This window comes from Sander lucioperca, chromosome 7, assembly GCF_008315115.2.
Source record: "Sander lucioperca isolate FBNREF2018 chromosome 7, SLUC_FBN_1.2, whole genome shotgun sequence".
In the NCBI taxonomy this organism is placed as follows: domain Eukaryota; kingdom Metazoa; phylum Chordata; class Actinopteri; order Perciformes; family Percidae; genus Sander; species Sander lucioperca.
Window position 1 is genome coordinate 28,812,741 of NC_050179.1, and position 17,377 is coordinate 28,830,117.

Sequence of the window (17,377 nt, forward strand, 5' to 3'; positions counted from 1 at the left end):
TGTGTCCTGCCTTCAGTCTCTGGGTGAGCTGGTCAAAATCTGCACGGCTTGTGACGTCACAAGCTGAAACGAGCAGGCTAACCGCAACCATTAGCTCGTAGCATTAGCATGCTAACGCTATGGCTAACGCTAGCATGCTACCTCGTTCTCAATAGCAAAGCACTGCTACAACACACACAAGTTCACCATAATCTACAAAAGAACTACTTCCATGTGCGCCCTCATTTAGAAGTCTCCCAGCTAATCCTGCCTTGTAACTGACCGAAGTTGTAGAAACAGCCTTTCTTTTACTGTCTATGGAGCGAGCTAGCTGACATGATCTACATCTGAGCTACTGGGCATGTGCAGTGCAATCAAAGATAGTACAGAAGAAGAAGAAGAAAAGAGGTCTCACTCTGTAGCTAAAACAGAGACCAGCTGAAAAGAGGATCTGCAGCAGTGAGAGAGAGCGGTGCAGTACAACACAAATATGGTGTTTTTTGAAAATTAAACCATGTAAACCTATTCTGGTACAACCTTAAAATACAATTATGAACCTGAAAATGAGCATAATATGGCTGCTTTAATGACAAATGGCTTGCAAACTATATTCCTATTAAAACTAATGACAGGTCTATAAATGAACCCTTAGCCCCAACTGTTCTGTAAAAACCACTGTGGTTGGTTTGAAATATTTAACAGTAACAATAAAATAGTTGTTACTATACCAACACCAACTGTGTTCTAATGTTGCTGTGTATAGTCGACTTGAGAACATGTGTTTTGTGGAGCTTTTAAGTGGCTCATAAGTGTAATTCACTGTGACTATCTAAAGTTTGAAGCTGTGATTGAAGTGAATATAAATCTCAGTGAAACATCAGCCTCCTCCCTCTTAATCCATTCTAACTTTTCCTCCAGCTCTGGTCGCTCCCTATTCGCCTTCAGGCTGAGTGTAAATCTCAGTCCTCCTCCACCTCTTTCCCAGCTCTGGCGGCTCCTCCTCCTCCTCCTCCTCCTCCTCCTCCTGCTGTCATTGCTCTGAGTGGAGCCCAGCCCCCTTTACTGTTGTCAGCTGGAGCTCTCACACACTCGCACACAAGCGCTCAGGCCGTCCAGCAGGCGAGGAAACACAGGTATCATGACCCTGCTCCAGGACAACCTCCACTCTGAATCCTCCAACAGATGCCTTGTCCACCACTGAAACGTCAAGGCAACCTCTTGAAAAACATGATGAGGAATCTCTGAGGAAGTGTTCTATTTTATTTTTTCATACTTGCCGCATTTGAATTGTCCTCAGACCTCAGGGATTGTAACAGTAACATGAGTGTGAAGAGTAAAAAGGCCGGGCTGGTCATCAGCTGGCAGAAGTCATTCTCCATCCTGGCTCCTTGGAGGAAAGGTACAGTCACCTTCTGTCTTCTCCCATGTCTGTCCATGGCATCATGAGTGGGTTAATCTTCCCCACCAGCTCGTGTCTCCAGTGAGATGAGATCAGGGCTTTAAATTGACAACCGGCAACCTGCCAAATGCGGGTAACATTGTAATGTTACTAGCCAATTTGGCAGGTGATGAATGAAGCAAATAACTCTGCGTCTGTTTGAATCGGCCGGCTGCAGAAATGTTTCCAGATTGGTCTGTTTTCCGCCAAGAAATTTGGGTGGTTTTGTGTGTGTGTTTGGCTTGGAAACGTAATCTTTATCTGGCAACACTGCTTGTAGTACTAATCCTACATTTCCCATCAACCCTATGTTGTGATCGCGTGATGCGTGCATGATCGATTACGAGCTACGCTGAACCGGAGAAGGCTTTAATGTACTGTATATCAGCCAAAAAGGATGCTTAAAATGTATTCAGCAGCACTCATAGTCTGGTTTATTTTCCTTGGAAAATATTTGACCAGTGGAAAATCTGATTGGCTAGTTAAAAAAATAAAATCTACTAGCCATGTTGGCTGAATCAGATGCAGCAGTGACTTGAGTCACAGGGTTTCCATCTGATCTCTCTCTGATGAGGGGATTTGTTGAAATGGAGGGATGAGTCACACTCTGAGGGCCTCTGTGCTGCTGACTTTTTAATTGAGCAGGAGTGTGAAACACTTTGAGAACTGCCTTAGCTGTGGGTCTACAGGGGCACTGTGATGTGAAGCAATCTGTAGATGTTTAAATTAAAAAAGAGCAGCTGCATCATATGACTCAGTCGGTTTTTATAAGAGTTTAATTGGATTCCCCGACAGGATTTTTCTTTCTAAAGGGCAATAAAGATTCAGGAGGAACTTTTAAGACTTAATTCTTTATCTTTTCTGGCTGCTTATCGTAGAACTTTTAATTTCACTTAAAGCAGTGCTTTTAATTAAAAAAAACTGAGAGCTGTAAGTGTGTCTGGTTCTGGTTGCCCCAACAAAACAGAGAACTCAGAGAACCCCCCCCCCATGTGTCTACTCTAACAACATAGAATAGCAGCTTTCAAAGGATAATTCATACAACAATGCAATCTGGTCTTTACTTATTGCTAGGTAATTGCTGTACTAATCATTACAGCAGCCATAAAGCAAATAATAGATAGTTATAACTGTAAAATTTGATCATATGTTCCTCTAATATATATTTTTTCTGATTGTGTGATTCATCATGACATAAATACTTTATTAGATTTTAAAGTTGCATTAATTCTTTTGGGCACTTGGAGGCAGAAGGTGATTATCCCTCCTCTTTGCTCGCTCCTCAGGGCAGAAAGAAGAGCTTTGAGCAGGGTCAGCCCTATGTTCCCACAGCCCGATGGTCCCACAGCCCTATTCAATTCAATTCAATTCAATTTTATTTATAGTATCAAATCATAACAACAGTTATCTCAAGACACTTTACAGATAGAGTAGATCTAGACCACACTCTAGGACCCAACGATTCTAGTAATTCCCCCAAGAGCAAGCATTTAGTGCGACATGTTCCCACATTTCTAAGAAGGTTTTTTTCACTGAAAATTAGGCCCTTGTTCCCACATGTCTAAGATTGTTCTTAAAAGTAGGCCCTATGTTAGGGTTAGGGTTAGATTCCATCTGTAGTCCATTGCTACTGGATAATAGGTTGGGTGTAATTGGCTACCAAATTGGGAGAAAGGGGGATCAAATCTGATACAAATTTATGAAAAAGGAAATGTGGGAACATAGGGCCTAATTTTGAAAAAAGTCTTAGAAATGTGGGAACATAGGGCCTAATTTTGAAAAAAGTCTTAGAAATGTGGGAACATAGGACTGTGGGAACATAGGTATGCTCCCTTTTGAGCCTTCACCGAGGAGGGACAGAACAACTTCTGGTTCAGCTGAGGACTGAGGAGTCGAGGAGCTAACAAATAAGTGACATGAGATGCAGCCCAGATAGTGAATGAAATTAACCGCGGAGAATTCAAACACTAATACAAAATGGCGAACACACTATATATATATATAGTGCTCTATTTCTGTGATAGGGAAACATTTGCTGTCTGTAAAACCCAAACAATTAGCTAAAGAGAGGCTAAAAGCTTTGTTAAACTGAAGGTTTGGTGATGATTCTCTTTGGGTTTAGCATTGCGATCAAAACCTTTCACATAACCTACATAATATTCCAGCTTTAAAGCTGCATAGGTCCTTTTGTTACCACTTGGGGCTGTGGTCCGTAAAAAACAATGAGCTAAAAGAGCTCCAAAGAGATGAGGGGAACAGCACAGTTGAGGATTTTCTCTGGTTTCTTTACTCTGAGTGACCCCTTTCACGCTCCAGTTGATCCATTGCAAATATAAATATACTAATAAGTGGCGCTTTATGAGGTGAACTTTAAATTCTATATAACAGCACATGTTTTGGACGAGTGTTGCTATGACATATTCAACAGTATGATAAGCAGTGTTCATCTGTGTTGAGTGTGTGAAATCTCTCCCTATGTGACGCTCCATGACAAGATCAAAACCATCACTACACTGAGAGTTCTCATAGTCATCCCTGTTCCCTTTTCTATACTTGACATCATGTTGCTCTGCATTCCATGTGTGAGCCTCGTTCAGATATCACTGTCAGCTGATTTACAGTACCAGCCTCCATACCTGCCGAGCAGCAAATCCTCTGGCCGTTTCGTTGTGGGAGGGATGATAAAGACCATTTTAAATGGAGGGGCCAGGCTGGGGCCACATGCAATTTTAGGGGTACCAAATATATAAAGCACAAGTGTTACATACCACCAACCCTCCAATGGTTTGGTTCTGCAAAAGACTAGATACACATATAAGAATGAACACAAAAATACCCAATCTGTGTTAACCTACATTTTATTTATCACTGCACAGAATAATATCCCCCTCTTTGGGGATGAAATGGTAATAAAAATATTTGCCACAGTTAGGGGGGCCAGAGGGGGATTGAGGCTTAATATGAGCCCATCTAGAACCGCCACTGAACACAAGACCTTCACCAAGGAAATGGGTGGGTGGGCTTTGAGTTTTAACCCAATTTACTTTAATTTTAACTTTTTGCAGGGGCGTCGGACTTGGGGGGGAAAAGGGGACTGAGTACCCAGGGCCCTCATGTGAGGAGGGCTCAAAAATATGCTAGAATGAATAACTGTGGATGCGGGGAAGGGCCCATAGAAAATGCCTTTCTACAGGGCCCAGAATTTTGTGCTACGCCCCTGACTTTTTGTGCCCAAACTTAACAGTCTCGTCACAGTTTTACAGTCTCCTTTTTGTGGCTAAACTTAAAGGGTAACTACCGTTTCTTTTCAACCTGGACCCTATTTTCCTATGTTTTTGTGTCTAAGTGACTGATGGGAACAACAATCTTTGACATTGGTCCAGTATGAAGCGAGATCTCTGCAGTCTGCAGCGGAGAAACAAGCTACAAAGTTAATAGGACAATTGTCCAGCTTGTACTTACTTTCACAAAAGTGCTTGTTTTACCGCTGACAGACTCAGATTAAAGGGTTGGTTCAGAATTTTGGACATAAGACCTAATTTCCAAGTTAGCCAGCGTGTTATTTATCAGTGGAGACCGTTTTCAACACATTTCATCCAGTCCTTCCAGTTGCAGAGTACGCTGGTGCTCACTGTAAGTGTCTGACAACATTGTCACAACGTGTCAGGACCATCATCACAGCCACCTTTTTGTAGCTAAACTTGACTTGTCGCAGTAATTTCGTATAAGATATCATGCGGATTGTTGTGCATAAGCGTGAGTACGTCATTATACGAACCCGTTGATGAGAATGCATTGCTCCAAGACAAAATCGAAACCATCACTACACTGAAACTTCTCATTCTCATCCCTGATCCCTTTTCTAAACTTGGCATCAGGTTTCTCTGCATTCCATGTGCGAGCCTCATTCCGATATCACTGTCAGCTTATTTACAGTACGAGCCTCCACACCTGCCGAGCAGCAAATCCTCTGGCCGTTTCGTTGTGGGAGGAATGATAAATCTGCTCATTGTTGTGGCTGTGAGGGAGCCCCTACGCTCTGCTTGACAGCAGTCACATTGTTGCCATGTTACTCAGAGTAGGAAGAAGAGGGCCATTGTTAAGATAACACTAACATTGTGTACAGTGTCGCTGTTTAGGTTCAGGAGGGAGCGGGAGGTTGTCTGGGGAGCTGAAGACGTATGAAATAACACTATTTTTCTCCGAACTGTAAGATAACATCACTGTTTGAAATCTGATGTTCTTTGTTTCATGAGACTGCAGAAAAGTGTGGAAAGAAGCCAGAAACGTTTTAATAACCATCCAAACTGCCCTCTCTTATCACCATTTGGTGACAAGTACCTGAAAAATTCAATGCCGAGTCAGATTCAGTGGAATGCTTTAAAAGTCAGGATTACAACGTAGAGAGGAGGTTGTCAGACATTATTCAGAGTTTAGGAATTGCAGTTGCTGAGGTTAGTAAAGTAGTACATATGGTATGTGTGACACATGTACTAAGAAGAGTAGGGTTGATAGATTCTCCAAGGAGGTAGTTCATGGTGTTTGTTGTCCAGCAGCACTTTATTATTATTTTGTATTATTTGATCAGTTCAGGTACATGGTTAACACAAAAGTATGATTATTTTCTTGGCAGCTAAACAATATATATATATATATATATATATATATATATATATATATATATATATATATATATATATATATATAATCTGAATACAGACACTTTCTATTTTGATTTTATACAGATACAGCTTTGCATTACACCCCTAGTGTAGAGGTGTTTTAGACAGCAGACGTTACAGCTGTTAAAACAGACATGTAAAGTTTATTGACATGACATTGCTTTTATTTCAGCGAAAAAGTCAAACATCTGACTGTATTATTGCATGTCCCATACAGCCTTGTTCCACACATAGCCTTAAAAAAGTCAGCAAAAAAGTTCCTTAGCCATCATAGAGTTTAGCAAATCAAAAGCAGGCGACCACACAGCCAACTCACAGCAACCTGTTTCACAGCCTGCATATGAAAACCCACTGGTTCTGTGGGAAAAGTCTCAAAGTCGACAAATCTGCCAAATTCGCGTAATTGCAGTTTGAAAAACAGATTCTGGTCTTTTTGGTTTGGCGCACAGCTAGGCGGCCGGAAATGTATTGTGAACCTATAAATTGATTTGCATGCCGGATCAAAATCTGCGAAGGGGCCAGATTCGGCCCACGGACCTTGAGTTTGACACCTGTGCATTAGAAGATGACATTGGAAGCGAGCTTGAATGAATATCATGGATAAGGGGGAAAGCAACTGTTTCAATGACATATCTCACACCCTGCAGTGTTTTGTGGGAATTGTAGACACAATGAGTACTTTGTTTTTAGGTTTTCTTTAGTAAAATGCTAAATGCAGTACTTAACCACACCACTGATTCTGACCGTTTTTTATGCTTGGCTTATAAAGCATGTGGAACTGCTGGATATGTTTCCCTCTGTCTCTTTGTACCCTTAAACCTTTGCAATCTTGAATATTTTTTCACACTTAACTAAGTGCAATAAACTGAACTAGTAAGAGCTCTAGAGTTTCAGAAAATGTCACCAAACATGTTTGATGTGAAAGCACCTTGAAAGTGTTTTGTGTGTATACGAGCCTTGCTAAATGTCTCATTGAAAAAACTATGAACTATGAAATTGGCTGCTTAAACCCCTATGTCCTGTATTTTTCAAGGGATGGGAAGTCTAACTTTAATTTGTCAGAGGTACTAAGCTGCAGGAGATTTGACTAGAGTTACAGTGCTCCTGCACATTCTTTCCTTATCTTAATGGTTTCTGCCCCCCTCGCCCCCCCTCCCGTTAACTTTGATAAAGAGAGGGAGCCTGGGTATCATCCCTAAGGTTGAAGACGCCACGACCAACAGAGCAGTGGGAAACAGAGCAGGCATCGCCACTGTGCCTCGTGTTGAGAGATGAGTCCAGAGATGTACCGGTTCTCCTGGGTTTAGAGGATGGTACCATGGGATAGTTTTGGGGGCTGCAGTGGTCATCACAAATCTGCTTTACGTCACTTGTTCAAGCTCCTTATAGGGCACGGGGACTCAGGGCTTAGTCCTTACCAGTGGTGTTATAGTCTGAAATTTCAATTCACGCTACCTCGGTTCATTTCATTTAGAGTAACATTTTCCTAACAGGGTTCATCTGACAGGTATTGACTAAGGATCGGCCAATACTGGTTCTTCAAGGCCGATACCGATACCGAGTATTAGTAGTTAATGTAATCTCGCTTTGCCAGACCCTCCTCCAAAGCGCGCTGAAGGAAGAGGGTCTGGCTACTACACATAGCATTCGGGGATGGGAGGAAAACGTGCTCTGGTTTAATGGCATTTCTTTAAACCAATCATAATTGTCTTGGGCGGTGCTAAACTCTGAGAGCCAGAGACAGAGCCGCTGCAAAATAGTCATGCGAGAGAAAACTCAGATTGGACAGATAGTCTAGCTAGCTGTCTGGATTTACCCTGCAGAGATCTGAGGAGCAGTTAACCATAGTCCTCACAAATCCACCAAAGTTAAAATTCCAACACAAAGAAAGTGGAAGGAAACGAAAAATACATGCATCCGGTGGAATTTCCTGCGGCACCGGAGCAATCCCGGAAGTATTACGTCAAGGATATAGACTATAGTTAATGAAACCAATATTTGGAACAGATATGCATTTACAGTGAAGATGAAAATCTTTAAGTCAAAATTAAGATTTTGGAATGTTACAAACTCCAACACAAAACTTTGTTTAAATGATTTAAGCAATTATTTAATAAATGAGAAACTTTCAACATAACACCCAATTAAAGACAGACAGATAGTGTTGTGGGGGGGGCATTAAGTCAGACTCAGTGGTGAGTGAAACCGAAGCAGAGGGACAGACACAGAGCTGTAGCCGAGCCAAAGTAGAACACTTTTTAATTCATTACCTTTATCGGTTATCAGGCAAATAAAATACAGATACAGATAATCTGCAAACTGCCAGAAAACGGTCCGATAATCTGTCAGGGCCGATAATCTATCTCTAGTATTGACTTTAGCTATAAAAAAAACTGTATTTGTCAGCAGAATTCTTACTCTGTTTTCAAACAGAATGCAAAGTGAATTTTGCTCTTCCACTCAAACCTGTTTTTGTCCTATCAGATCAGCGGTCAGTCTTGACCACTGACCACCCAGAGTGCTAACAGAGGGCTGACATACCCATAACCCACCTGGGCTGTAAAAATAACCGTCTTGTCACAGCCTGTTTATGACCTCCTGTGTTCAGAATCTGAGAGGCCCGAGGGCTTACACGTGCCTGCATGCAGTGCCTCAAAAAGCCTCCCGAAATCTTAGGATACCTCTCGAAAATCTATCTTCTGCATTAAAGGGCAGCCAGACGACACAGACCTGCTGCAGAAGGTGAAGCCTCAACGTTATCCCTTGAACATACTGTACTTTAAGGGGTAACGGAACTGAGTTTGTAGTAAAATAGTTTGTGATGTAATCCAGGTCCCAACCCCTCTACTTTAAAGAAATACATATAGTTCCAGTAGGTAAATTGTTATTTTTTCATTTGTGTTTGTATTTCCTCGGGAAAAGGAAGTTTGGGGTCCCCTTGCTGGAGCTGCTCCCCCCGCGACCCGACCCCGGATAAGCGGACGAAGATGGATGGATGGATGGATGTTTGTATTTAACCAGTGAGATACAGCGTGCTAATTAGTGAGACTTAGAGGTGTTGGGAGGTGTATGTTTTTTTCACTTTGGACAGAGACAGGGTAGCTGTTTCCCCCTGCTTCCAGTCTTTATGCTAAACTAATGGCGCTTACCCACTGCTAGTACCAGCTCTACTCGGCTAGGATCGACTCGTCCTCCATTTTCCATTGCAGAGTTACTACCGCCTCACACACACACACACAGAACGTGGAAACACCGTGGAATCACCGTGGAAACACCGCTGGATAAACTATTTAAAAATGGCGGGTTTATTCAGGACACCCCCCCGTCTGTCGCTAGCAATGATGACTCAGTGATTAGTGACGATTCTCTCCGACCAATCAGGAGTCTGCAGGTTTTCACGTCACCTTTTGGTATCGCCTCAGCTCGCTTGGAATCTCCATGGAGGTGATACTAAAAAAAGTCTCTGTTAGCAGGTACCAGGTACTTTTTATCATAATGGAAAACCAAAAAAGGCGAGTAGAGTCGAGGCGAGTCGAGCGGGTACCATGTAATGGAAAAACGCCAAAAGCTAACCTTGTCCTTACTCCTGCTCAATATTTAACACACAGACATGATCTTCTTATGTTTCCCAAAATGTTGAACGAATTCCTTTAAGATCATGGAATACTTTGATGCACAATAAGTAAAAAGGGCATGGGCTATCTGCTTGGAAGCAAAAAATGTGCCCGGTGTATTTAGGATTCATTTGAGGTAATTAATTAAGTAATTTAAATGAGTGACTTGTGGTGTTTTGGAGCCGTCATCTATTGGTCAGTCTGAGGCACCTCCACAGTGGTTTCGCCCCTCAGATGTGATGAATGTCAGTCGATAGTTGATGGAATTTGTATGTACTGTTGTATTTCATTAAGATTTCTTCTCTTCGGACTTCTCTTATTGTTTACCCTCGGGCGTGTAGCTGGATTTGGTCAAAATCAAAAGTATCAAAACTGATGCAGCGGAAAGATATCATCTTTTTTATTCAACACATTGTTCTTCCTTGACAAAACCTGGCGCCTCCATTACAATGCACCTCAAACGCCGACAGTTTGGGAAGGTTCTGCTAGGGTCATCTAGTGTATAGCCTCAAGCAGAGATGAGGCTGGGCTGCAAAAGTCTGTTTTTTGACTCCCAACACCCGCTGGCCTCTGCTAACCCCTGGATTCAGGCTGTGTTTTTCCCTCCAGCTTTCCAAGCAGCTCAGAGCTTTGTTCTCATGGTGTCCATCAGAGAGGGCAACAGGGCAATCCACTTATTCTAATTTAGCACCTTAAGTCCTGAAAACTCTGACTTTGTAATGGGACTCACTTGAATGACAATGCTAGCACTGCGATGGAATGTGAAATGAATATGATGGGAAATGGCTGAAGGACATTTCGAAAAAGAGGCTTTAGGATGAGTCTGGGGTGGGGGAAGGGGAGGAGGATTGTCTCTAATTATATGTTGTGGATTTTAGTCAAGCGCAGAGACTGGAAATAGGCTGAGTCAGCCCGTGTAGACAATTACAGGACAGAATATCTGTTTGTGGTGTTTGGGAGGGATGAGAACAGCTGGTTCAGGCCAACACCTGTCAGGCTGACGGTGGTTGTGTACGGGAGGATTGTATCACAATAGCAAGTAAGTAGGATTACTCAGCTGAATTGGCTGGATGACTTCAGTGTGTAATTAAAGTCTTATTTTCTGCTGGTAATTCACAGAAACAGACAGGCACTGACAAAATATATAAGAAAACAAAAAGGTGAGAATGGAGGTGGCAAGTTAAGTAAAAACCAATGTCTAATGTTTGATTTCCAGATTTGTTATTCTGCTTGTGCTAGAATTTATTTAAAGCAATAGCTTCTGCTTCGGTTCGGGACGAACAACGCCCCTAAGCTGTGATATAATCAAACCATATCACGGAATAAAATGAGCTATTTGTCTCATAAAATGTCACCAATTATAGCCATATGAAAGTTATAGTCATTTACAATTTAAATAGATTTTTTTCAATAAATAATCATGTTCACAATAAAATAGGCCCTCCTTGGCCGGCATACCGAAGCTGTTGCTATGAAATGCAGTGCCGGTAACGTTAGCCTACACTAGCAGCTAGCACAGGCCATTTCTTTTGCTCAACGCTAAAGAAAGGCACACAATAACACAAACTAGCTAATCGATCGAGACAACCGTAGACCAGCAACTAACCGATCGAGGCAGCAATAGAACAGCAACTCCTGTTTTCTGCGATGTCAAATTTACAGTTTAGGTCAAGAGTCCGGTGGCTTTGAAGGGAGCATAGATAAAGAAAGGGCTGTCTGATGGCAAGGTAAAGCAGTAAAAAAATGTTTTAATATTGCGTACACTTAAAGGGATACTTTGCTGCTCTGTGTCCTGGCAGTGTGTGCAGATGAACGGCTTCCCTCCGTTGCACCAGCTATCAGTTTCCTCAGACGCGGAGCGATACTTATTGTGCAAAGGAATAAGACGTCATAGTCGTTCTAAAACATAAAGAGAAGAGGGTGGTGAACCAATCAGATTGCTTGATTTGAGCTACCTGTTTTATATAAGTTGTTTAATTCATTTCAGAGCTTTAAACATTCTCATTTGATGTTTTTTTTTCAATTTCCACATTCCTGTTCAGTCGCTGAAAATAGATTGGCTTAAGCCGGGATTTGAGAAAAAAATAACTTGGACACAAAGACATCACAGAAGACTCCTACAGAGCTGCAGCTAATCTTCGTGAACCATTTTCTTTATTTTCTGAGCCCACTAGATGGCGCTCTTGGTTTTAAGAGAAAGGCCTAAATTCAGTGTATTCTCAACCCTTTGTTGAACAGAGAGCGCCATCTAGTGGGCTCAGAAAATAAAGAAAATGCTTCACGAAGCTTCATTTGGCCATCACTAGCTAATCCAGTCCAATCCCCATGAATTATTTTCACAATGGACCATTCTGCACCTTCTGATTCATGTCCAATGCCAATGTTCAGTGTCATTGCAGGAAGCAGTGTGCCCTTTATCTAGTGAAGCAAATGTGTAGAGGTCAGGGTGGTGAATGTAGCACGTCCAACTTTCATGCAGAACACCACAGTACGAGTTCTAACATAGATCTGCGATTCTTCTTTTTAACCACGCTGTTGGTTTCTTCGCATTATAATGTCAGTCCACCGGTCGGTTGGTCACCTCTTTGGTTAAGACTTAAATATGTCAACACCTGAAATATCTCAACAACTATTCAGTGGATTACCATGAAATCTGGCTCTAACATTCTGTCTGACTTTGGTAACCCTCTGACCTTTCATCTAGCAACGAGCAATGAGATTGACTTTTGGGGTTTATGACCACATACAGTAGCTGTATAATTGATATTCCCATCAAACTCAGCTAATTGCTGTTAACTTTAAAACGTTAAGTAAGTAAACTGAGCAATGCAAATGAGTCAATATTGAATAGAATAGAATACAATTTTTACTGGTTGCTTTTAACTAACTCCTACTAACTATACTTTTCCTGTTGAGAAATAAATTCCTAAATAAAGTTTAGGTTTGATAGAAACAAAAACATCCTATCTGTTTCATATCTGGCTGAGATATGATATAGCAGCTGACCTACATTTCTTTTTAGTATTTTGCTCCACCACCTGCTTTAGATCTATTCATACATTTGTTAAGGTACAAAACCTTTTTATTTTCTAAAACTGGGTGTGTAGGACAGACTTACAGTCAGATGTCTGGGTCAACAGACGTTGACACAAAGGCTGAAACCAGCTATACATATTCTGGCAGGGTAATTACACTCTGCCGTCTTGTAAGTACATGTTCAACTGACTCTTACAGCTGTAGGAGAGATAGGCATCTGTAGTGGCAAAAAAAAAAAAACCTGCCTCTGTGGTAGTTCCCGCTACAGTAGGTGTCTCCGGGACCACAATTTGCCATGGTGACAAACACACACAGACTTACAAGGTGAAACAATACCGGTGTTGCTGTCTCGGCTGGTAAAAAGCATAATCTGGTTGTATATAAAGTACGGTCATTTCTTTCTTTTCGGAAGAATAAGCAACACATATCTACCAAAGTAAACAGTGAGGCTGTGGATGAATATCATCAGTTTCTGGTCACTTGAGTGCTGTGTGAACTTTGCCCCCGGTTTCAGCTAATTGGTGAAGGTTGTTGGGGCAGTATTAATCAACTTTATTGGCTACTTATCTACCTACCAACCAACCAAACAACCAACCAACAAGGTGCATCCATCCATCCATCCATCTATCCAAGCACAGTGGCCGAGCAGGATACTTCAAGCACAACATTTGGTAACCTGGAAACCAGCCAAATACAGCCTGGAGGCTGCCATGGAGAACAACATTCAAGGCCACAGACCTCAAGTGAAAGAGTGGACAAGTGAACACAGACCTGAGCTAGGTTTGGATGGACTCAGGACAGAGGAACAACAGAGAAAGAGCTGGGGAAAATAAGTGATCTGATCTATTCCTGTGGGGCAGAAAGGTTGGGAACAAAAGAGCAAGGCAAAAAGGAAACCCCGCCAAAGTCCAGAAGGCAGCAATAAACGAAAGAACGTCTGTGGTCTGGACAGTGGCTACCTCCTTTTCGCACCTACATGGATGACATGACCACTCTGACCTCAACCATGCCATGTACCAAGTGTCTGCTGGGAAAGCTTCACGCCAACATAACCTGGGCACGGATGAAGTTCAAACCCAACAAATCCAGGAGCGTATCCATCATCAGAGGACTCGCAGACCAGAGATTCTACATTGATGAAACAGCCATCCTGATGTTGTCGGAGCTGCCAGTCATTAGCTTAGGACGGTGTTACAAGGCGTTTTGAGCTTATGGCCGACAACAACATAGACCTGTAGCACTGTCACTAGCAAAATTACTCAGAAAACCCAGCTCATTTGGAACTTCATTTGAAAGCCACGGAACGCTTGGGACATAAGGAGATATTGGAGAGGATGAGGAGAGCTGCCTTTGGTTTTCTGCTACACTTAAGGACGTTTGCAGTCAGCTGTTTGTGTAAAAACACGCAGGAGCTACGTGCTAATGCTAACGTTACATTGATACAGTTCTGGTTATAGTGTGTTCAGCATCGGATCAGTGGATTATTGTAAAGGGCCCAAGGTAGGACGTATGAGTCGCACTACACTTAATGGCAATTTAACTTGTTTGCACACATAACTAGGCATAAACCCAATGCATTGGTTGTCAATGAGGATGGACAATAGACTTTGGGTGGTTGTTTATGGCGAACTTTTGATTGACTATCACGGATATGCGCGACGCAGTGTCGGTTATTTAATTACTGGGACTGGTGTGCATAAACTTACCGCTGGTAAACCCAGTAGTGCGAGTAGCTCACTGCAAAAGCACTTGCTGATAAATTGGACAGGTTGCAAAATGCTAGAAAGACTAAGCTACACAAAGCAAGCCTCTTAAGAAAATCAATACAAAGTTTGATATTAAAGGGTGATAAAATATAGATTAAGAGTGCAAAGAATTTCCTCCTCCTGTAATTTAAAAAAATGAATGTCTATGACGTCATCAGCGACTAGTCAATGTTGACATGACTTTAATCACATCAGAGTCATGCAACCCCTAGTCAGTCCCTCCAGAAAAACGCGATTATGCGATCGCATAATTCAATGCATAATCAGCCAAAGTCTGCATATTTATGCGGGGGCCGCATTTTTTCAAATATGCCGCACTTTCGCCGCATAAATTGCTGATTTCCGCGCAAAATATGCTGGGCTTGCATGATTTCATAATCCCCGCATTTTCATTGCAAAAAAGTCACATATATCTTAGCAGAAAGTTGAAAAATGTTGCGTTTACTTGACACAAGAGCAGCCATTTCCCCCTGTTGCCATGGGAACGTTATGAAGTGACGTAATTACGCGACGTGAAAAGCTGCCAACCCCGCGATGAAGCCATGATGAAACCGCAGTCTTTGCAAGTTCCCGCAATTTCATCGCATAAAATTGCATAAATATCCCGCATATTCCGCATATAATCAAGGATTTTTGCCCGCAACAATCACAAAAAAACTCTGCATTTTTCTGGAAGGACTGCCTAGTATAGACCTGCTTACTCAAACGGTCTATGAGGTACCCATTACCAAAGTTGAGAAGCTAGAGAGGATAGTCAGTTCATACATCAAGAAGTGGCTTTGACTCCCGCATTGCCTCAGCAGTAACGGCTTGTATAAGAACGGTGCTCTGTCTCTAGGCTCACTGAAGAGTAAAAATGCACTGAAGTGAGGCTAGACATGACCCTGAAGACACTATGATCCCAGCAGCTGCTCCCAGACTGGCAACTGGGTGGAAGTGGCAATACAGCAAGCAAAATCTTCTCTCAGGCATGGAGACATCGTAGGACAGGAGCAGCAGGAAGAGGTAGTTTTAGACTCCGGAAAAGTCAACCCACATGGCACAAGGCAACATCCGCCCAGAAAAGAAAGCTAGTGGTAGCCGATGTCCAGCAGCAAGAAGAGGCAGAGAGAAGCACAAAGGCGGTCTCACGGTCCAAACAGGGCCATTGGACTAACTGGGAAAACCTGGAGCATCGTAAGCTCACTTGGAAAGATCTTTTGGAGAGATGGAGATTAAAGGAAGCTGAATAAGTGTTATCGCCAGAGCCAGCTATGATGTTTTCCTACACCCAAGTACCTTAACCAAAACTCGTTTGGAGAAGATCCATGATGTCCTCTATGCCAAACCCCAGCAACATTAAGGCACATCCGCACTGGCAGCAAAACCAGTCTGTCCCAAGGCCGCTACACCTGGAGGCACAACCAGGTCCTGGGACAACTCGCGATTACCCTGGAAGGAAGGAAAACTACCACCAATGCCCTATATCCCCCAATAGCCAGATTCTCAAACACCACCCCCTTTGTAATAGTGGGACCATTTTAAGTATATTAGGTACAGTAAGTATTTGCTATTAAATTTAATCTTAAATAGTAAGATATTGCCGCATTACTTCTTGACAGAATCCAGGTTGATTTGTTGACTTAAAGGCCTTGCGCATAATTACATGTAGTGTAGATTACTATGAAAATACCAAACATATCTTAGTAAAGCTGTTTTTACTCTCTATGGCTTCCTACAGTCCATGGCAGTCACTGTACTACATGTTATCAATGCGTCTCCATGACCTTCTTACAGTAATTCCTCTATCTGCAGGCTGTGTGTGAACCACAGCAGCTCTCCTGACACACTGATTACACAACTGACTGTGTGTGACAGTCTGACTGATACTGTCTGATACAGCCAATTAGGAATTATCAGGAATTGCTGCAGGAGACACTGGACATGGGTGTTAATCCTTTCTATCTCCCCTCAGGGTTTACAGTCCTGTCAAAATGTTTAAATGAAGTCTTCACTTTGATAGTACAGTCAAACCTGGGAGACACTATCTTTAGTTAATTTCACTCATATTGTATATTGGTGGTAGTGGCAGTTGTACTTCAATTTCTCGCACCTGCTATCTTTTAGTTTGCTCCTTGCCATACATACTGTACATACTGTACCTGTAAATCAAAAAGTAAAAATTAATTTAAAAAAATTGTTCACCTGCCAAAAACTTAAGAAAGCACCCGAAATACAAATTAGAGGTAGAAACGACTGGTTTTCAACACAAATGTGTTCATCTGATCTTGGAAGGTTATTGATAACTTATAAGCCTATGGTATATTACTAGAACCACTTTGTGGTTAACTGTTGAAATAACAGTAACGTTCCCTAGATGACTTGCCAATTGTCTGTAGTAAGCTACTTAGCTCTAAGGACAGTAGGAAGAGAGACATATACGTACCATCGCCACATTTCACTGACTGCAAAACATTCTGCATCTCTTTTGTGGAGCAGTTTATACTCCAGCAGAGGAGCTTCATATGAAATTGGATGGTGCAACACAGATATATAAGCTTACTCAATTTGAGAGCTCAAAACAATCTGGTAACCATATATTGCCAGATATTTTAGTGGCTATATGTAACTTTCAGTTTGTGTTGATTCTAGTGGCCGCAAGGGCTAGTTTTTTTTTACCACACCTGCTGTCGTAAAGATCTTTTCTTTACGGTGCTTACAGATTAACTAAGTAATCTACAGTATTACCCACTGTAGATTACTTAGTTAGTGTTACTGGGAGGACATATAGTTGAGATGAATGTTTTGCTCAGACAGAAAATCATTGATTTACAATAAGAGAGCCTATATAACAAATCTCCTGCAACCTTTTACCTGGTTGAA

General features: G+C 42.0%; 1 protein-coding gene across 2 annotated transcripts in view; it reads left to right on the forward strand.

The window, feature by feature from the left end:
- The first annotated feature begins 1,039 nt into the window (after positions 1–1,039).
- The window catches only part of si:ch211-250c4.3 (uncharacterized protein LOC100535981 homolog), a 61,858-nt gene continuing 45,520 nt past the window's right edge, over positions 1,040–17,377 (forward strand). Inside the window, exon 1 of one of the 2 annotated variants that reach the window (XM_036003716.1) lies at positions 1,040–1,378. In XM_036003716.1, the coding sequence (XP_035859609.1) occupies positions 1,300–1,378 (79 nt within the window). In that variant the 5' untranslated portion in view covers positions 1,040–1,299. The remainder of the gene's footprint in view (positions 1,379–17,377) is intronic. The other variant, XM_031300373.2, reaches the window with a different exon arrangement.